Source organism: Trichoplusia ni, chromosome 11 (assembly GCF_003590095.1).
Source record: "Trichoplusia ni isolate ovarian cell line Hi5 chromosome 11, tn1, whole genome shotgun sequence".
Taxonomy (NCBI): Eukaryota; Metazoa; Arthropoda; class Insecta; order Lepidoptera; family Noctuidae; genus Trichoplusia; species Trichoplusia ni.
This window is the reverse complement of record NC_039488.1, coordinates 2,052,328-2,074,064: the sequence shown is the minus strand read 5'-3', so window position 1 is coordinate 2,074,064 and position 21,737 is coordinate 2,052,328. Positions and strand designations below refer to the sequence as shown.

Sequence of the window (21,737 nt, the reverse complement as noted above, 5' to 3'; positions counted from 1 at the left end):
AAAATAAAAACGTAATTACCACTTATATAATTTATTTATGTATACCCAATTTAAATCGGAAAAAGTGCATGGAAATGAACAAGCAACTCTCTGCATCTGGTACAGTAGATTAAATGTATTTTAATTAATCCTAATGTGTCTGATGCGGATGGTTATCTTCGGTCATCAACATCTGGAACAAAAAAAATAGTTAGAAGGGAATATGCTAAGAGGTCTACCAATATGTGCATATTACACAAATATTAAACCATGCAAAGACCAAGCTCTCGCAGGTCAAACTGTGCTTGGTAACATGGTCCTGCAACTTCAATTGGTCTGCCACCATGTCTTAAAGAAATATCATTCTGTTAACAAGAAATTCTAATGGAAACTCTTATAAATTCAATTTAATACAACATTTCAAGAGAAAGCTGGTGCTTATGGGGAATTATAAATTAAATGAAACCTAAAGAAGCACAAGAATTTCAATGATACGATTTTTACTTTATATAAAATAGAAAAAGAAACAATTTTATTTCAGCAGTCGGACCAACATGACTGTCGAGCAGTAATATAATTTGAATGTTATTTAGTGCTAAGGATCTTCGTTGAAAATAAGATTATTGCTTTTAACAGTCATAATATCAGTATATTCACTCACTATACACACACAAAGTTAAATATGCAACAAGTTGATGGAAAAGCTGTGTGATAGGGATATTAGGTCAAATGCCCTGATACAATTACAAGTACAAAAGAGAGGGACGTCTGAGCAAAGCAGTTGTCACTAGGTGTAGAGGGAGCCTTCGACAAAACCAACTTCTCTAGCATAGCATGGTTCTGGTGTTGACCCAATGACAGCGGGAACAGACGATTCACAGTCAAATGTAAAAAGATCAGAAAAATATTTTTCCTGTGATGGTGTTTCAAGTCCTATTAGTACAAATATTATTATTTTTTCAATTATTTTGAGGTAATGTATACACAAAAAACCATTCTATTAATTACTGTTTGACATTGCTGTCTGGGACACTATAATATAAGAGTTACTCACACCATGCTCATGTTTACAGACAGTTCAACAGAATTCACTATATTCTTTGTAATAAGACAATATTTAATGACTTACAATCTATACTCTATACTAATATATAAAGGTGAAGAGTTTGTTTGTTTGTTTGAACGCGCTAATCTCAGGAACTACTGGACCAAATTGAAAAATTCTTTTTGTGTTGAATAGACCATTCATCGAGGAAGGCTTTAGGCTATAAACCATCACGTTGCGACTAACATAAGCGAAGATACAATGGAAAATGTGAAAAAAAACTGGGTGGGTATAAATCATAACTTATATTTTCTACCCATGGGGACGAAGTCGCGGGCAACAGCTAGTTAATTATAAGTATGATGAGCACAGTATAATTTATGTTCGTGTATAAAAACTAAATGAATATACTTACTTTTGCCATCACAAGCAACAATCTTTACTTTGTCAACTTTTGCAACTTCTTGTACTTCTCGAAACTCCACATCATTCAACATGAAGGTCCATACATTATCACAAAACCTGCAGTTAAAGTAAGAATTAAAATTCACACGTTGCAACGGATATTCTGTAACAGCTCATAAATGCATTTCTTTACCCACCTATAAGTATTTAATTTTCCTGCTTTGAAGGTTAATCTTGATTTTACCCTGTTTGATAGCGCCTGATTTATAGATTTGTCAAATTGTAATAAAACTTTCACAGCCAGTGCCGGTGTTATCTGTCCATACTGGAAAAATAATAAACAATGAATAAAGACATAAAGAAAATAATCAATCGAAGTAGGTAAACAATACAAACTTGTATTAATTCATCTAGGCTCTCTTGTAAGGTATTCCCGATCGTAGTGTTTCTATATAATTGATATGACATAACTAATGATTATTTATGTATAATTTGTAATCAATGAACTATGCAATAAAATTACGAATGTTTTTTTATGAAATTAGACCTATTCTCTCACGTTCACAGGTTTTTGGTTAGTGATGTGCCTGTCTATTGCCTGCTGCCAAAAATGACATCAACGTGCCAAAAGACAATTGGTTTGTCTATGGTTTAGACGATTTTAATAATAATAAAAAAAGTAAAATAAAAATATCTGAATTACACGAATTACAATGACCAATTATTAAGTGATGCAACGGTTTACTATATTTATTGGGACTGCCGACAAGTTTCGGTTTCAACCGGAGTCTTTATGAGCTGACGCATCATTGCAATTACAGCAATACAAAGGTTTCAGATGATATCTGCAGAACTGCAATACTTAATGAAAAAAATTATAAACTTTAATAATATTTTTAAAGTTAAAATACGTAACACAACTCAAAAACATAAGTCATTGAAGAATTCAATTACTAACTTAAGTTATTGAAGGTAGGTTGCGGCGAACCGTTTGTATGTAGCGATACAACGACCTAAACATATAAAGGCCTTAACTTGCTCACTAGAGATATGTACTTATACTTACTTGGGGTTTTAAGTAATGGCATATATCGCGCCAAACCTATGATCCAATTTATATACATTACCATGTATCATCATCGGCCTAGACTTTTTCCTACTATGTTGGTGTCGGCTTCCAGTCTGACCGGCTTCAGCTAAGTACCAGTGTTTTAAAAGGAGCAACTGCCTATCTAACCTCCTGAATCAAGTTACCTGGGCAACACGACATCTACGGACCAACCGCGTCAAGCGTAGCTTAACCTGTGATCGATTCACGTATGCGGTTATAGCTTAGCCACGAGCTCCTCACCATGTATACATAATCCAATTGCCATTCATTCATCGGCTATTGTAAATAACAGAATTGGGGCCCAGGCCCATGCCAGTTGCCGCGTTCGTTTTCCACCCGCGTAAGGGCCTACTCGGGCAGCGGGATTGTCCAAAAGGGGTAACGTGGCCATGTGCACAAAGGGACATGGGTGGGTTTTAGTTTTGACAATCGCTTCCGCCCAACCCCAAGCTTAAGGAGTCATTAAATGATTTTCCATAAGAAAAAAGGTATTTTTAAATTTACTTATCTATAGTAAGTATTGCATGGTGCAAACTCGGAAGCTTTTCAAATAAATACAACAGTGTCTGTAGCGAATCGGACACGTTTATCAATTTAAATTCATTTAAATCTTATTACTTATTATAATATCATATTCGTCCTTAATTTTTTTTATTTATTTATTTATCATTTATGTACACAGACCAATAAAAGAAGCACAAATATAGAAAGACGTGTACAAAGATTAATATTCGCGTAGGATTTACAACGCCCTGCGTGTACCATACAGCAATACATTAGGGATGCTGCTCGGGTTGCCGCAGTTTTGCAAGCCTCGGGCATGCTTGCGCACACTGATAGCTTTCATGCCATAGTCAGAAAACGCATTGCCTCACTACTACTCGCAGTACAAATAGCGTCCTAATCGTAGGTACTGACGGATATGTGGGACTCTCAATTGCTTAGACACTGGTCAAGCCTATACACTATAATCTGTTCTATTTGTCTTTATATTTTGTGGTATCTACTTTTTACATGGACTTGGTCTGAATTTATAATTTATTAGTATCCGTTTTCTGTCACGGGATAACTTTATGGGTAGAGAGACCCGGTCCTTTTTAAAGGCGTACACGGGGACACAGGTCCAACATGTAGAGGCCTCGTTGAGAACTTTAATCTAAAATGTGATGGGGATCTATGGTTTATTACAATTATCTATAAATTAAAATATTTCTATAAAATTGTTAAAACATTTTAACAGAAACAATGTGTTCATTAAGAAGTATCAAAAGTCTCCAATCGGCGACGGGGACAGAATACAAGCTGTCGGTGATTAGGGCTGCAGAGAGAGCTAAGTAGCTCCTCACGTTTCGAGAAGTACCGTTTTCTGAATCCAACCCTCAACCCAGACAATGAGAGCATCCTTAGATGTTGGTCGAGGTTTAAGACTATCTGGACAATGATTACTTAGTCCAACTCCCACAAGTCGACAATCTCGTGACTCGTGAGCTAAATCCAAATATTTCATTTTGGGCTTCCTTTGGGATGGGGACATCAAAAATCACTGCTCGACGCTCTGATCGATCTATTACCACTATATCAACAATAATAGTCCTGGCTGTGATGATAGATCGATCCCAGTAAAATGTGACAAGCCTTCAGTTTTATATTTTCCACAAGTTTGTACCTCAAAGCAAGCAGTTGATGGATAATCCTGGCACTTGGTTGTCTGTGCAAGTACTCGCCATTAACAAAACGAAAATTATTATTATCTAGCTAAATTTGCTTCTAGAAAGATTTTCCAATCCAAAATGCGAATGTCTCTATAGTCTATATCCTTAAACTATATTTTTTTTTGGCAAATTAAATGTCCATTATAAAAAAATATATTCATGCAGAGGATCTTCTGGAATGCCAGAAATATAAAAAAAAATGTTTTTGACGTGAATATTAAAGTTAGAGAAGTTGTAGTGTCTCGAACTAAGAAATGAATACTAAGTGAAAAAAATGCTCCTGATGTCAGAACATCCGACCCGACTTTTTCGCTGTTAGAGTAATTAAATATTCAAAGATTTATAGCAAATCGTTAGCAAAAAGGTAATAAATTATGATATTCTCTAAATATTAAAATATATCTATTGGTCCAGGGTCGAGTCTGGTACGGGATCGTAAAAATTGGCACGAGAAAGGGCTATGCTCAACAGTGGTAGGACAAAGGCTGTGGATGATGAATAAGGTAACACTAATATTTTAAATATTCGTTTTATTGTCTTGATTCACATTAACGTCTTTAAAGTGTTTCAGGTTACTTTTCTTCTTATTTCTTGTTACCAGACCATATTCTTCACACACAGTGACTTCTTATTTATGACAGCAGCAACTATAAAAAAAAGAAAGAAATTGAACTGATTAGAAAAGTATTGCGAGAAACCTGTAGAAAATGAGATAATAAATTAATACTCGCACAACTTATTTATTTTAGAATAAGACACCAACCTGTCATGTCAGCACGACGGCGTTCTTCACATCGTCCACGTCGTCATCAGTTTTCATAATGATCTTTGTCTTCACGATGATCTCCGCCTTGTCCGTTGTCGTCTTCTCGTTGATCTTCTCCGCCTCGTCGGTGTAGTCCTCCCGTTGATCTTCTTCGCCTCGTCCGTGTCGTCTTCCCGATGATCTTCTCCGCCTCGTCCGTGTCGTCTTCTCGATGATCTTCTACGCCTCGTCCGTGTCGTCTTCTCGAAGATCTTCTCCGCCTCGTCGGTGTCGTCTTCTTTATGATGTTCGTCTCGACTGTATACTTTTCTTAATGATCTTCGTTTCGTCCGTGTAGTCTTCTCGACGATCTTCTCCGCCTCGTCCGTGTCGTCTTCCCGATGATCTCCGCCTCGTCCGTGTAGCCCTCCCGTTGATCTTCTTCGCCTCGTCCGTGTCGTCTTCCCGATGATCTTCTCCGCCTCGTCTGTGTCGTCTTCCCGATGATCATCGCCGCCTCGTCCGTGTCATCTTCCCGATGACCTTCTCTGCCTCGTCTGTGTCGTCTTCCCGATGATCTTCGCCGCCTCGTCCGTGTCGCCATTTAGTTCTTCCGTAGAATCTGTTTTGATTACATTATTTTTACGTCAAATTACCTAATTTAGAATTTGGATCTTGATCGCAGCGTTGGTTCGAGCGCCTCGTCTGTAAGCCTTCGTTTATGCACTCCCCTTTTGTTGTCAATGGAAGCCCAAGAACTATGGACTATCCTGTTATTAGGTTTCTTCACGTCTGCATCTTAAATAAAACAAAAAATCTAAAAATTCTATGTACATAAACTAATTTAACACAAAAACTGCACTATGCTATTACCTTGGAAGGGTTCTGGTATAAGCTATTTAAATTTATTATTTTTCGCCTCCGAATGATCCTCGCCTCGTGACGCCTTCGTGACGATCTTTTCATACTCTTTTGACATCTTATTCGTAGTCTCGTCTGTGTATTTATGATGATCTCGAAGTTAGCCGGTATAATTTTTATCGTCTCATTTGTATCTTCATAATGATATCCGCCTCGACTGTGTCGACTTATTCTCAATTATCTTCTCTGCCCCGTCTGTTTCTTCTTGATGATCTTTGCTTTGTCTGTGTCTTTTTAAGGAATATTTCACGCCTCATCTGTGCAAATCTTCCCGCTAATTTTCTGTGCGTTTTTGTTTCGTTTCCTCGATGATTATCCTCGTCCCTTCTGTATAGTCTTCTCAATGATCTTGTTCGCCTCGTCCGTGTCGTCTTCCCGATGATCTTTTCCGCCTCGTCTGTGTGGTCTTCTTTATGATGTTCGTCTCGACTGTATACTTTTCTTAATGATCTTCGTTTCATCCGTGTAGTCTTCTCGACGATCTTCTCCTCCTCGTCCGTGTCGTCTTCTCGATGATCTTCTCCGCTTCGTCCGTGTCGTCTTCCCGATGATCTTCTCCGCCTCGTCCGTGTCGTCTTCCCGATGATCTTCTCCGCCTCGTCCGTGTCGTCTTCCCGATGATCTTCTCCGCCTCGTCCGTGTAGTCTTCCCGATGATCTTCTCCGCCTCGTCCGTGTAGTCTTCTCGATGATCTTCTCCGCCTCGTCCGTGTCGTCTTCCCGATGATCTTGTCCACCTCGTCCGTGTCGTTTTCTCGATGATATTCTCCGCCTCGTCGGTGTCGTCTTCCCGATGATCTTCTCCGCTTCGTCTGTGTAGTCTTCTCGATGATCTTCTCCGCCTCGTCTGTGTAGTCTTCTCAATGATCTTCTCCGCCTCGTCTGTGTGGTCTTCTCAATGTTCGTCTCGACTGTGTAATTTTCTTAATAATCTTCGTCTCGTCCGTGTCGTCTTCTCGATGATCTTCTCCGCCTCGTCCGTGTCGCCTTCCCGATGATCTTCTCCGCCTCGTCCGTGTAGTCTTCCCGATGATCTTCTCCGCCTCGTCCGTGTAGTCTTCCCGATGCTCTTCTCCTCCTCGTCCGTGTCGTCTTCCCGATGATCTTGTGCGCTTCGTCTGTGTAGTCTTCTCGATGATCTTCTCCGCCTCGTCGGTGTCGTCTTCCCGATGATCTTCTCCGCTTCGTCTGTGTAGTCTTCTCAATGATCTTCTCCGCCTCGTCTGTGTGGTCTTCTTAATGTTCGTCTCGACTGTGTAATTTTCTTAATGATCTTCGTCTCGTCCGTGTAGTCTTCTCGACGATCTTCTCCGCCTCGTCCGTGTCGACTTCCCGATGATCTTCTCCACCTCGTCTGTGTAGTCTTCTCAATGATCTTCTCCGCCTCGTCTGTGTAGTCTTCTTAATGATCTTCTCCGCCTCGTCCCTATCGTCTTCTCGATGATCTTCTTCGCCTCGTCCGTGTCGTCTTCCCGATGATCTTCTCTGAGTCGTCGGTGTAGTCTTCTTAATGATCTTGTCTAATTCGTCTGCATCCTCTTCTTCATTATCTTCATACGTGTAGTCTTCCCCAATGATCTTCGCCTCGTCGTGTCTTTTTTCCGATGGTTATCTCCGCATCGTACACGGATTCCATATTATTTTGTAATCTCTTTAGTGCCTTGTTATTCTGTTTTAATTGGTACTTATGATGACCTTCGCCTCGTCCTTGTATTCATATTAACTTTCTTCGCGTATTTTTCGACTTCGTAATAATCTTCTTCGCCTCGTCTGTTTAGTCTTCTCGGTGGTCTTCTCCGCCTCGTCTGTTTCGTCTTCCCTGGTGATCTCAGCCGTATGTGTGTTGTGTTCTTCTTGCTGTGTACTGCCTCGTTCGTTTCTTCATTGTTTTTTGTAAATTCATAATCTTTCAAAAAATGAAGCTTAAGTATTCTTGGCCGTGTTGAGTTTCTTTTTTCTGGGGTTTGATATTTATACGTTACGTATTGTATTCATGATGTTTTCTTTCGCTTCCTTCTCGACTTTGTAAATATATTTTACTCCTCGTCCGTGTCGTCTTCAGTTCGATCTTTTGTCAACTATTTTAATTATCACCGATTTTCGTATTCCCTTACGATGCTTAATTAATTCTTTGTAAATTCTTAATTCCTTTATTTTTCCGTTTCGAAATTCACTATAATCATCTCCTTAAATTGTATGATAATGCTGCTTTATGTGGACTTCTCTGATTATTATTATTTAATTAGCTTTTTATTTTAGGCCGGCTTAAATACAACAAATGTTGAATTCAGTACCTGTTAACAATACTGTGTTACACGCGTACATGGTACAGAGTTAGTCATGCCAAAGACAGTGTAAGTCGAAATTCCACTAGCTTTTTTTTTTAATGCCAAAGATCTTCTCGTCTTTTTTCGGATTGTCTATTTAGCTAACATTCAGTTACGTTCCGCTGCACTCTGCATTGGTGATGCTATGATTGGTATGCAGATATTCCCTGCTAGTAATTTACCCGATCAACTGTTGACAAAATTCATTATGGACCTAACCAAAAGCAATATAATTTTCATAGCAATTGGGTAAAATTTTATATAAAATACCTCACACATATTGCAATAAAGGAATTGTTTTTAATGCTGAATTGAGCAGTTAAAGATTCCAATTAATTTACATTTCAGACACTTTATAGCATTACCAACATATACATTGAATACCAGCATCATTTATTTTGCTTTTTTCCATGACAGGTTAAACTTTCAATAGCCAAACTTTCACTGTGTTAATTTTACCTGTGAACAATAACTATTATGCTATGCTAAAGTAAAAAAGTAAAGGTCACCTTGGATCAGTGGAATAGGGTTTTTGTTTCTTGAAGTTAATAATGCAGTAAACAGTTCTCGGAACGAATGTTTGTTTCCATATCACTTATTCAGGATGTATCTAGGTGGAACACACGACCTTCTGACATTTAGCATCATTCCAATTTCGATGCATAACATTTTCCCATCAATGTTTGAAAAAAACCTTCTGTGATCTTATAATTTACCAAGACGCTATTTTTCTGCAAGCTGCTGTCAAGATCCTGTCAACTAATATTTGTTACGGGAACACACCAAGCAGCAAGTCTCTCAGTATAGTTTACTTGTAGCCACAAATACTTAATCCCTCTATGAATAAATGATTACCTTACCATCTTTCCAAAGATGGTAGAGAACCAGCTTTTTCTTAGTGTTCGTAATTAAAATTTGCTAAAAATGCATCTCATTTTCCATTTTCATCCTTTACTACTGTTATACTCAATTCAATACTCGGCGCGGCACGCATTGAAATCTGTCAACTACTAAAAATTAGGTAGGCTAGTTACCTGAAGGCATTTTGGAGTTTTGCACTACGCATCTGGAGACCCTGCCTTTTATACTAAATAAATCTCCACTTCACAAATCGAATAGTTCGTTATTTTTCTTCCATTGCCTTACTTTTCGTGGTGTTACAGTTGCTTCACAATGATTTTCATCATCTTTAAATCTCTACTGCGGGCATCACTCAGTTGATCTGCCAACAACACTGTTATATTTTCTTACCTTTTTTTAAGTACTGGTGTATGTATCTCCACAAAATAGGACCATTCTTGCACCCATTATGCCAAAATGAAGATCTGTCAACAATTTCTGTTATGGTACTGGTCTATCTTTACGTCAAGTTCTGCGATTACTTCATACAACGTACATGTAAGTAGGTACACATTGCGAATCAATACTATCAATATTTACCTATTCACTTGTGGGTAGCCAGTAACCATTAACTGCGAAGGAATTCAGCATTTGTTTCTGTCAACAATATGCGTTACTTATGCTAGGTAAGCGATTTTGAATAAATTACCATTACTAACAGCTAGAAGGAGCTAAGGGACTGCTGCCACTTGGAACTATCTTCGATAATCCTGTCAACAATATCTCATTATGCACCTAGTAGCTCTAGCTACACCATACCAGTAAATTGACATTTACAAAAATATAAGATAGATTTTAAGGGACAGTTCCTACCTTTTATCTTAACAGCATGCCAAGCACAGTGGTTCTCTATTCCATGGGTCTGTGTTCTCATAGTACGTAAAGCTCAGTGCAATCGATTGTTAATTGCTGCTACATACATAGATCTCGTGTTATTTAACACAGACAAACACATTTCTGCATTTAAGATACACTTAATTCAACGATTACCTTGCATGCTTGAGTATGCAAACACAATATATTTAATGTTTTACCTTCAGCTCACAAGCAGTACAAGACCTTTGATAAAAAGCAGGACAAACAATCACGGCATTGCATACTTGTGCGTGCTCCAGATATTGAAATATTATGAATTCAAAGACACCTGTAATATAGGTTAAGCACCTACAAAACAGACAAAAGTATGTGCAAAGCTTTGAATTACATCAAGTACTAATCGGAATATCGTACCTTGCATTCCTTTAGACCCTGTCAACAATACTTTATTATATTCCTACTTAGTGAAAACATTAGAATGTGTTACCTAGACTTATACCGTTCCGGTATGAGCTGCAGTACAACCTGCGAACAACATTATTATGTTCTCACCTATATCATTATCCAACAATGCTACTTTCTTTCATAAGAGGTCATGATTCCCATCGGGTTTTCTGCTCGTTTATTATTTTACCAATTTATTTTTGCTTTACCTCAGTAAGAACTCTTGTAGCACGTTAACCCTTTAGGTCGAATCGCTGACAAGCAATCAGTCATGATATATAATGCTGGAACCTGAATGTAATCTGTCAACAATACTTGTTACGCACAGGGGAAAAATCTTGTACCTACTTAACACCACAAATTATCTACAAGAATTTTAATTACTTTTAAGCGTAGGTAATGCACAATACCTCGTTTTGTGAACCTCTAAGGTCAAATCTCCGTCAATCTGTCAACAATACTTATTATGCAGCTTACCAGAGCTAATAATAAAGATTTATTACCTCATCGTACCCACGCATGTGCCTTATTTGTGTATCTGTCAACAATCACAATTACGATTCTAGGCTAGGTATATATATTACATAAGATTGATTGATGTTACCTTATAAATGATACAGAGTATCATGAAAATTGAGGCATGTTGAAGTATTGTACTTTCCATGGCACTCATTTTAACGCTCAGGTTACCGCATTTCTGTTAACAATATGTATTACCTCCCTACGATTTCATTAATTTTATAAACAGCAAATGTTACCACCTTTAATAGCTTTTTTTATTCACAATTCCATTCGATAGTGCAAGTGTTAATCATGTTTTGCTACATCATGCCAAAAAATCAGCACAAGAATATAATTTTAGTCTCTGTTGTAAAATAAAAATTGTACATTTACCCAAATTTAGACCACACGTTTAAGCTCTTACTTTAAGCCATTTACAAACTTATGTTCCTCTGTGTACATGGCGGTGCTCCAAAACTAAGTAATGCGATAGTGATGAAATCCTTCCATTAAACATCGAACATTTAAACTACCAAGCACTAGGTAATATCTGTCAAAAAAAGTGTTATGCACAAACCCCAAAGCTCCAAACATTAAATAACAATAAAATTTGAGAGCATAAAAAGTGGAGTTTCTTAATTACCTGAAGCAAATAGGGGCCACTAATTACCATGCAGTAGCTTGCTTGGTCTGTTCCACAGACTAAGTTTAAAGGTGCAGACAAGGTACACACACCATGGCAGTATCTGTTAACATACACAATTCGCACCAATTCCAAGCTACTGTACAAGAACGTACGTTAAGTTACAGAAAATTCATGACTCACAATATCATGCAAAAGATTTAAACAAAAATATTGCAAGATAAAACATACACCAAAACTGACAAGTTTCAAGTTCTAAGTAACACTCACAGGAAGATCCCCATTTAGTAATTTACTGTAAAATTTGTGTTTTCGAAATGATATTTCATATAACCCTAACTTATTTCTAGTAGTATTTTAGTGTAGACAAAAATGAATACATATTTGCGAAAACGGACAGTAAATCATGGACTTACCTACTTAAATGTTAAAAATTGAAGTAATATAATATTATTTTAGATGCTTCTTATTTCAATACAAGTGATTAGTCCTTTAGTTGTACAATTCACCTTCTATTTTGTTTTAGCTGTCAGTCAAATGTAACCACCAGTTACCACACCACCTGCTTCATTTTGTTTGTATAATATCTATATGTCGACTTCATTACTTTCTTTCGGTTTGATAAACCTGAAACTTAATTACATAACCTAACCAAATACCTAAACGGACAATCTCTTTTCCTTCATTCATTGTTATGATCGTGTTGAAATGCATATTATGTGCATGTAATGTTCGTTACTACAAACATAAAGGCCTCATTTCTTGTTTCAGTATACAGAATATTCCAGGATATTTTTCGTGCTAGAAAGTGACCCAGTGAGGATCGAAGCTAAAGCTTTATCTGTTATTTTTTGACAATAGTTAAGTCAATCTGAAAAAAATATATATTTATAGAGGTGAAATTTTCATACCCCCACAGTGCACGGTCAGACAGCACCAGCTACCGCAGCCTCGATAGGCAAGCGCCGCCTCAAAGACTCAGCTCAGCTTTTCAGCGAATAAGAAGAGCAGATAAGGCGCAGCTCCCAAGATAGTGCAGTCTGCCAAGCATTGAGTAGATCCCGGATGGAAACCTACGCAGTTATACATGCGGCTCGCTAGTGCAACTCGTCATAAATACACGCAGATTGCATTGAAAACAATTGATTTCAAGATTGACATGATTAATACTAGCAGTTGGTCAGGATTAATTACTTTCTTACGCCAAGTGTCACAGTTAAGAAGTTACTTTCACTTTTCAGTTATAAGTTAAAATAGCGACAGCTCACCAATAATTCGTTTAAGTATCACTGGCACCTGTTCTTCACGACCGGAGCTCAACCAGCGTCAGCATATGATGGCGTAAACGGAAGACTATTGCAAGGAAGTACTTCGAGCACCCACTGCGCTAAATCAAAGCATACCGAATGACGCAGACGTGGGGATTGCTGCCACGCGTCGCGGTGCTGCGAACACCCAGTTTGCGGGGAGATGGCCCGTGAGAAGTCGCTTTGAGCACCCGCCGTGAAGGCGGGCTGAATGGGGCGTCTGCGGTGATTCGAAGACTATAAACAGGCTCACGAGGTGCTACGAGTACCTGCTGAGGCGCGATGCGATGTCCGCAGTGAGGCGAAAGCGTTGTAGGGTGCGTTGGTGGGGAGGTTCACACGGCTTCCGCTGACACTGGCTCACGTCAACGTGCTACGAACACCCGTCCTTTGCGGGCAGATGGCCCGCTGTGAGAACACGCTGTAGGGGGGGGGCCGTGTAGCGCGGCCTCGGTTCGGCGCCAGCAGTAAATCTGGCTCACCACGAGAAGGCACGGGCCGCCGGGACGAGACGATAACTCGGCGTCAGCATACCGGATGACGTCGACGTGAAGACTGCCGGCTCGCGCGGAGGTGCTACGAGGGTGCTCTCAGCGGGCAGACGGCCCGCAAGATACGCTGTAGGCGCCTGCCACGTAAGGCGACCTTGGTTCGGCGCCAGCAGTAAAACGCCTGCTGGCTCACGCCGAGCAGGCACGGGCCGCCACGGCACGCAGGTGGCGATAACCCGACGATGATGTGAAGACTGCGGGCTCGCGTGGAGGTGCTACGAGCACCCACTCTCAGCGGGCAAACGGCCCGTGGCAATACGCTGTAGGCGCACGCCGTGTGGAGCGGACTCGGTGCGACGTCAGCAGTAAGACGTTGGTTACTGGCTGACGAGAAGGCACGGGCCGCCGCGGCACGCAGGCGACCATAACTCGACGTCAGAATACCGGATGCTGTCGACGTGAAGACTGCCGGCTCGCGCGGAGTTGCTACGAGCACCGCTCTCAGCGGGCCGATGGCCCGTCGAGATACGCCGTAGGCGCCCGCCACGTAAGGCGAGCTTGGTTCGGCGCCAGCAGTAAAACGCCTGCTGGCTCACGACAAGCAGGCACGGGCCGCCGCGGCACGCAGGTGGCGATAACCCGACGATGATGTGAAGACTGCGGGCTCGCGTGGAAGTGCTAACGAGCACCCGCTCTCAGCGGGCAGACGGCCCGTCGAGATACGCCGTAGGCGCCCGCCACGTAAGGCGAGCTTGGTTCGGCGCCAGCAGCTGCTGGCTCACGACGAGAAGGCACGGGCCACCGCGGCACGCAGGCGGCGGTAACCCGACGTTTATGTGAAGACTGCAGGCTCGCGAGGAGGTGCTACGAGCAGCCGCTCTTAGCGAGCAGATGGCCCGTGACAATACGCTGTAGGCGCACGCCGTGTAGAGCGGGCTCGGTGCGGCGCCAGCAGTAAGACGTTGGTTACTGGCTCACGAGAAGGCACGGGCCGCTGCGGTGCGCAGGCGGGGATAACCTGACGACAGCATACCGGGTGAAGTACGCGTGAAGACTGCCGGCTCGCGTGGAGGTGCTACGAGCACCCGCTCTCGGCGGGCAGATGGCCCGTGAAGATACGCCGTAAGCGCCCGCCACGTAAGGCGAGCTTGGTTCGGCGCCAGCAGCTGCTGGCTCACGACGAGAAGGCACGGGCCGCCACGGCACGCAGGCGGCGGTAACCCGACGTTGATGTGAAGACTGAGGGCTCGCGAGGAGGTGCTACGAGCACTCGCTCTTAGCGAGCAGATGGCCCGTGACAATACGCTGTAGGCGCACGCAGTGTAGAGCGGGCTCGGTGCGGCGCCAGCAGTAAGACGTTAGTTACTGGCTCACGAGAAGGCACGGGCCGCTGCGGTGCGCAGGCGGGGATAACCTGACGACAGCATACCGGGTGAAGTACGCGTGAAGACTGCCGGCTCGCGTGGAGGTGCTACGAGCACCCGCTCTCAGCGGGCAGATGGCCCGTGAAGATACGCCGTAGGCGACCGCCACGTAGGGAGCGTCGGTTTGACGCCAACAGTAAAACTGGCTCACGACGAGAAGCCATGGGCCGCCCGCCGCGGCGCGCAGGCGGCGACGGCCCGACGTTGATGGGAAAACTGCGGGCTCGCGAGGAGGTGCTACGAGAACCCGCTCTTAACGGGCAGATGGCCCGTGAAGATACGCCGTAGGCGCTCGCCACGTAAGGCGAGCTTGGTTCGGCGCCAGCAGCTGCTGGCTCACGACGAGAAGACACGGGCCGCCGCGGCTCACAGGCGGCGGTAACCCGACGTTGATGTGCAGACTGCGGGCTCGCGAGGAGGTGCTACGAGCACTCGCTCTTAGCGAGCAGATGGCCCGTGACAACAGGCGCAATCCGCGTATAGCGGGCTCGGTGCTGCGCCAGCAGTAAGAGTTTCGTTACTGGCTCACGAGAAGGCACGGGCCGCTGCGGTGCGCAGGCGGGGATAACCCGACGTCAGCATACCGGATGACGTCGACGTGAAGACTGCTGGCTCCCGGAAGGCGGTACGCGCACCCGCTGTTTACTGGCAGGGCTGCAATGGCAACTGTGACGCGAAGACCAATGGCCTAGGAGGAGGCGCTCTAGCGCCCGCAATATATTCGGGATTGATTCTGACTGGCTGTCGGAAAGCCTAGGCTACGGGCCGCCGCCGCGCGCCGGCAAGAACAGCGGCCGGCGTACCAAATGCCGCAGACATGAAGACTGCAGGCTCGCAAGGAGGCGCTTTGCGCCCGCCGTGTTTGATCTGACTCGGAGCTGGGACAGAAACTACCGTGAAAAGTACCGTTTCGCGGGTTGGTGCTACTGATACACCAGTTGCGCGCAGATGGGGTAACCCGGCGTCAGCCAGCCAGATGACGTAGATGACCACAGGCAGGTGCTACGATCACCCCCAGTACGAAGCTGTCCCGGCGTCGACGCACCGCGAGAGACAGGCTGACCGCAGGCCAGTCTCGAGGACGTGCTTCAAACACCAGCCGTGCATAGGTGGGACTTGATAGGTGCTAGTACACCCTCAAGGTTAAAGCGTGGACTTCAACCGCTGAGAGCAGCTGAAGTGGCTGTAGCCGCGTCAGTACAATAGATGACGTGCAGAGCCGACGCCACATCAGCAGCGACACGAAGGCGCGAGGGAGACCAGCAAGCGCCAGCTGATCGTGGAGAAGCTTGGGACGACCCGGCGTCTCAGGCAACGTAGACGCGAAGATGATGGTGATGAACACGCACGTGCCATTCGCACCTGCTGCGTAATGCTGAGTGAGTGGTTTGCTCGGATCGAAATCACGAATTGAGATTTTAATTAAGGAGAGTAGTTAATTTGTCAGCAAGTTAAGCAAACAATATGGCTGTCTTAAGACAAAAAAGAGTCTGCAATGATATTGGGACCGGCTTCTCTAGGTGGATAAATACCGTGCTAGCAATGAGTTGTGGACTTTTTTCTACTATTTTTTACACGTTTAATAACGAACCTGGGTGACTTCAGATCATTATTTCATGTCAAGGACGCGGTTGAAGACCACGCAGTCAGCGAGCATTGAAGCACGTAGACCACGCAGTCAGCGAGCATTGACGCACGTAGACTACGTAAGTCAGCGAGCATTGAAGCGCGTAGACCACGCAGTCAGCGAGCATTGACGCACGGAGACCACGCAGTCAGCGAGCATTGACGCACGGAGACCACGCAGTCAGCGAGCATTGACGCACGGAGACCACGCAGTCAGCGAGCATTGACGCACGGAGACCACGCAGTCAGCGAGCATTGACGCACGGAGACCACGCAGTCAGCGAGCATTGACGAACGTAGACCACGTAAGTCAGCGAGCATTGACGACGCGCGAAGACCACGCAGTCAGCGAGCATTGACGCACGTAGACCAAGTAGTCGGCGAGCGTTGTCGCACGTAGACCACGCAGTCAGCGAGCATTGACGCACGTAGACCACGCAGTGAGGCAGCATTGACGAATTTAGTAGACCACGTAGTATGATTGATTGCATTGCGTAGTGGCTAAAAATGTCGACAAATGGTCGGCACACGGCGTTACTAAGATTACGAACTAAGAATTCTGCGATCATTGTAGTTTCGCGGAGGTCACGCGGTCAGCGACCATTGACGATTCACTGAGAAGTCGCCGTCAGCGAGCATTGACGATTAGCAGCGATCATGATGTCAGCGAGCATTGACGATTCTTGTATTTAGCTACTGACGGCTTGCTTGGCTAAATTAACCCCTTGTTGGTAATCGAGAGCTGTCAACTTAGGAAGCATAGTTAACATGAAAACCCGCGATTAGTTCGCGTAGTTAATAAGATATATTAATACCTGCTGTTTGTCGCCGATGCTCTTTTAGACCGGTTTCAAATACAGTCAACAGGTCTTGTCCTTACTGATACATAGACTTTCCCTCTTAATTATGTATAACGCAGCAATATGAATGCAGACATAGTTCACAGTTTCTTCTGCTTTAAATAATGAATTAATCTTGCCAGGTATTTTGTTGGGTCTACTGCAGTGACACTAAACATGACTTGCTAGATTATAATAGAGTAATTTCAATTCATCATCCAATATACAGCTTCAACGGATTTCATGTTAATATTAGAAAAACTGCTTGGATGTCATAAACGTTAGACTTAACACTCATTTCCGCTTTCTCAAATGTTTTTGAAACATATTTAGAAATTTTAACCTAAATATTATGTGGTTCTAATGCTGAAAATTGGAAAATAAAGATTATGGTTCGGTAAGTAGGTAGGTAGGTATCTTCGCGATTACCACTTTTTTTTCCAGATATTCATGCTATTTAAATTCGCCATTTAGATTTTAACTCCATTTTCCATTATTTCAAACGGCTTTACTGTTGTCTAGTGTTTAGTATGCCGTGTTCTACAGCAGGAATTTGGAATCTTTTGAACATTTAGTTATGAAAAATATCCTCGAGTTCATCAATCTGAAGTTCTTAAACTGGGGTTGTCATCAAATATTATTTTAAATTAAACAGGTTTCCGCAGGTCATGCAATTAGAGATCTGCATTAAGTTATCTCCAAAATGCCTGCTCCTAGACGGATAAGGAGAAAACAATCAATTACAAAATGTTCATTATGTAAGATTGTGAGTAGTAGTAGACTTAGTCAAAATATGATTCAGGATTCAATATGATCAGAGTGTAGACTAAAAGAAGAAAATATTGTACCATGCAACATATCAAATAAAATGTCAAAAAGCTTGTCAAATTTTTGATAAAGTAAGATAAGGTATTTTTTTAAACTATCTAGATAGGCAAGTATGCATTTTGGGCTCTATTAACGCAAGAACAAACAAGATTAAAATATTACTTCAAATGAATTGAAGCTACCTTCTATACAACACACTAACCAGGACATAACATACCTTTCTTGGAGAAAACCATTTTTGTAAGTTATAACCTTGTGTGTGTTATTGAACTTTTTCGCTTCACTTTTGTTTATAGCTCCATCAATTAGGCGACTTTAATATTGAGTAGTTGTACTTCGGTGTTGACATTTCTTTAGGTTCACATTTAAGATTTTATGTTGTGTGATGATCACAAGATTATGTTTATAATATAACATTTACAGTTACAATTGTTCCAGTCATAACAACTTCCTGCCAATAAAATATCTCAAGACACGGTTCCTTCAACTCAAAGAATTAGGTACATACATACCGGTTTTTACATTTCAGTAGAGTTATTGAATAGTATTTGTTAACTTTTACAAACAAGGCACATTTCCAATTTCCCAATACTTAATATGATTTGTGTCTATTAATAGAGCTGTGATGTTTTAACCCGCTCATCTTTAATTATGAAATATTATTGCTGTACCATATATGCCCTGTTACTAACTAAGTATGACATAGGAGTACCGAATGTAAAGTAATTTCAAATTGCTGCAACACAGATATTAATATATTGCTATTCATTGATCTGAAATTAAAAGCTTTAGTTGGTTATTGCACCCTACTTATGTTGAAAAGGTCAATTGAATATCAGTATCACCAACTATAGATTTATAACCTACCTCTAAATTCACTAACTTAATTTCCTTGGTCATTATATTATTTTATGTCCTATCTAGTCGCAAGCATCCGTAGTTCAAATTATGCCAATGTAATAGTTCAACTTTAACTACAGTTTATAAGTGTATAGCCGAGACTTATCTGGGGATGGGGTGAGAAGATCCACTCGCTAATATCAACTGGAGCCGGGTCAGCCTTCTTGACAAGGAAGGACATCACCATGCTTTCCATATGATGTTATGATAGTCATAGAATGCGTGATTCTCGCTCACGTCAGCTTTTCCCCAGTCCAGTCGTTAGCTGTGGAGTTGCACATAATCAGTAAATGGCAGAACGTAAGTTACATAATACAAGTCAGTATCTAAAATCAGCTGAGAAGACTACTTAATTCTCTTGCAGATCAAACAGGTCAGTAAAACTCTGACAACTCACCGTTAGAATTTTCCATTCACGCTTTTGCCCTGTCTCAGTGTATTCAGCATATTTATTTAAGATTTGTTCAGGTTTCACAAGTTATATTGTCCCGTCATCAGCCCACGATTTCATTCTTGATTTCGAATCATTAATTCTTACCAAAACAGCATTTCATTTTCGTAACCTATTTGTTCATTTTATCACAGCAACATTTACTTTTGCTGGATATTAATTTCGCATTTACACAACACACTAAATGAAACAGCATGCCAGTTATGTTCACTTGTAAATCAATAATTAACCAGTAGTAGTTGTTACCTAAAAGTGAAAGTCGCAGCGACTGCAGCAGGGGGGCCGAAGGCTATTTGTGTGGTGTGATATTTTAGTGTCGGCCTCTTGTTAACCGTTCTTCCATTGGTATTGTGTCTGTTCAGTTTTGGAGATTTATTCCTGTTTGTTCAATGATTACAGCACAAAACAAACCCTAATGTTTGTTATTTAAAAGTTTATGCATAAAATTCAAAAGAATCTGACATAAAATACTAAAAAAATAATGACCACCATTGTTTTGAATACAAGCGACTCACCAATGTTCATTACTTCTTTTCTAGTAGGTTATTTCAAATATCCATACGATTTTGTGAAGCTTAGATGATGACGTGACCGAATGACGTGCCTTCAGAGGTTAGGTCGTAGCCTTTCCTCGTCGCTGGTGGCAGCTGCTGGCCACTGTTGGTGCAGGTGCGTGCACAGGGCTCTGAGAGACTTAAACACAATGTTACACGCAAACGGCCGCTTACGGGCCAAAAAATAACAGATACTAGCTAATAGGTACTGTTGAAACCTTTACGCCATCCTAACGGTTACCTAGTGGGCTGACAACCGGGACCGATTTGATTGAGCGCGTCGTATAGCAGGGAGGTAGCACTGCAGTGCGTATGGTAGGCAGTAGGCAGCCAAGTGAGCAGCGCCGTGGACAGGTGTCTCATTATCTCGTTCACAGCGACACGAACACACCAACGCTGACGCAACTCTGCCTCGCTCTCCGCGAAGAGACGATGATGACTCATGGAATAATACATTGTATGTGTGGTGAAATTGTAAGAAAAATAAAATGAAAACTGATTAATACGACAACTTTTTTAAAAATCTGTTTATTTCCATACTTAAACATATGTACAATTTCTATATTCAATATGAATAAAAATCAAATTTCCAATTTAATCGTTAGGCAGTAGAATAAATTGAAACACTTAACAATAAACTAAATAAATGCATGATACCGTTACAAACCCATTTTGTAGAACAGCGACCACGCCCCAGCGGCAACCAAGATGGCGGCCGACGGATGCAGGCCCACGCGAAACGCAATGGGACTGTAATTTAGAAAAACATCCTACATAATATCACAGATACAAATACATTTTACTTTACCTAAATTGTTCTATTTTATGGCTGGCTTGACATTGTCTAATTCTCTAAAAAAACTATCTAAGCCGCTGAGATCATTCTTCCAGAAATTATCGATTTTCTTCTGATGTTGCTTGGCGACCTCTTCTTCTTTATTGCACAATCCAAGATCAGCTTGCATCTGAGCCCACCTCCTGGCGCGTTCTCTTTGTTTCGAAATCAGTTCACTCTCCGCACGTGATAGAGAGTTACTCAAAATGGCGATTATTCTTAAATCACGCTTTCTCTTTGTCTTGGCGTTTAGGGATTTGCTTTTAACTTGACGAACCCAATTAGATAAGGATTCAGTTTTACTTTCACAGAAATCAACGATAGATTTTTTTTCATGTGAACTGTAGCCCATATTGAAAAGGATGGACCAGAAAGTACTGTTGTTTGAGACAATACTACACACCTGAATCCGACCAGGCACAGATATCACTTCTTGAATTCTTCAGCACTTCACTCAACGGAACCACGTCTGCACTTCACAACGGCGATTATTGAATGAGGGCGCCGTGACGTCATGGCGGGTATTTATAGGCAATCTGAGGCGGGGAGCCGCAGTGCGCAGTTGGCCGCAAAATAGCGTCACTCGATACATTCCAAAGTCAACGAAACTTGCCGATGTGTTCCGAGGACAGCCGAGGTCACCCGACCACCGCGGTTTATCGGAAATTTGCTCACAAGTAAAGACTATCGGCCGCTTTCTATATTCGATCCCGAATCTAAGATTCCGATCAATCCAGATTTTACTTAATCCCTCGATTGAGCTTGAATCTGCATTTCATTAATCGATCTCGTCTCGAAATCCATCGAAAAAAAACGGATAGATCGCCCTGCTAAACGTTTTGTTTTACGCATGTGCAGAAAAAGTACTTCAGCGATTATTAATGAGTAAAATGGTGACTTTTTTCTTAAAGCTTATCTATTTTATGTATAATCA

The 21,737-nt window shown here is 42.0% G+C and overlaps 2 protein-coding genes and 1 long non-coding RNA gene across 11 annotated transcripts in view; 1 reads left to right on the top strand and 2 right to left on the bottom strand.

Annotated features, from left to right (window-relative positions):
• The window catches only part of LOC113499098, a 268,950-nt gene that overhangs the window by 230,466 nt on the left and 16,747 nt on the right, over positions 1-21,737 (top strand). Inside the window, exon 8 of the transcript XR_003401064.1 lies at positions 3,022-3,028. The gene's annotated coding sequence lies outside the window, so the exon portion shown is untranslated. The remainder of the gene's footprint in view (positions 1-3,021; positions 3,029-21,737) is intronic.
• Positions 16-2,034, bottom strand: LOC113499103 (transcription initiation factor IIA subunit 2). The gene is made up of 4 exons (XM_026879462.1): positions 1,826-2,034; positions 1,627-1,754; positions 1,440-1,546; positions 16-172 (listed from the first exon to the last, which is right to left on the bottom strand). The coding sequence occupies exons 1-4, from the start codon at positions 1,895-1,897 to the stop codon at positions 153-155; spliced, it is 327 nt and encodes a 108-aa protein (XP_026735263.1). The 5' UTR covers positions 1,898-2,034; the 3' UTR covers positions 16-152.
• On the bottom strand, positions 7,445-21,333 carry LOC113499104. Of its 9 annotated transcripts, none has more exons than XR_003401070.1 (3): positions 21,207-21,328; positions 8,212-20,718; positions 7,445-8,103 (listed from the first exon to the last, which is right to left on the bottom strand). It is a non-coding gene; the product is annotated as an uncharacterized LOC113499104 (long non-coding RNA). The 9 variants fall into 9 exon arrangements; XR_003401072.1 differs by having other exon boundaries at positions 7,460-8,434; positions 8,754-20,718; positions 21,207-21,326; XR_003401073.1 differs by having other exon boundaries at positions 7,469-12,621; positions 13,125-20,718; positions 21,207-21,333.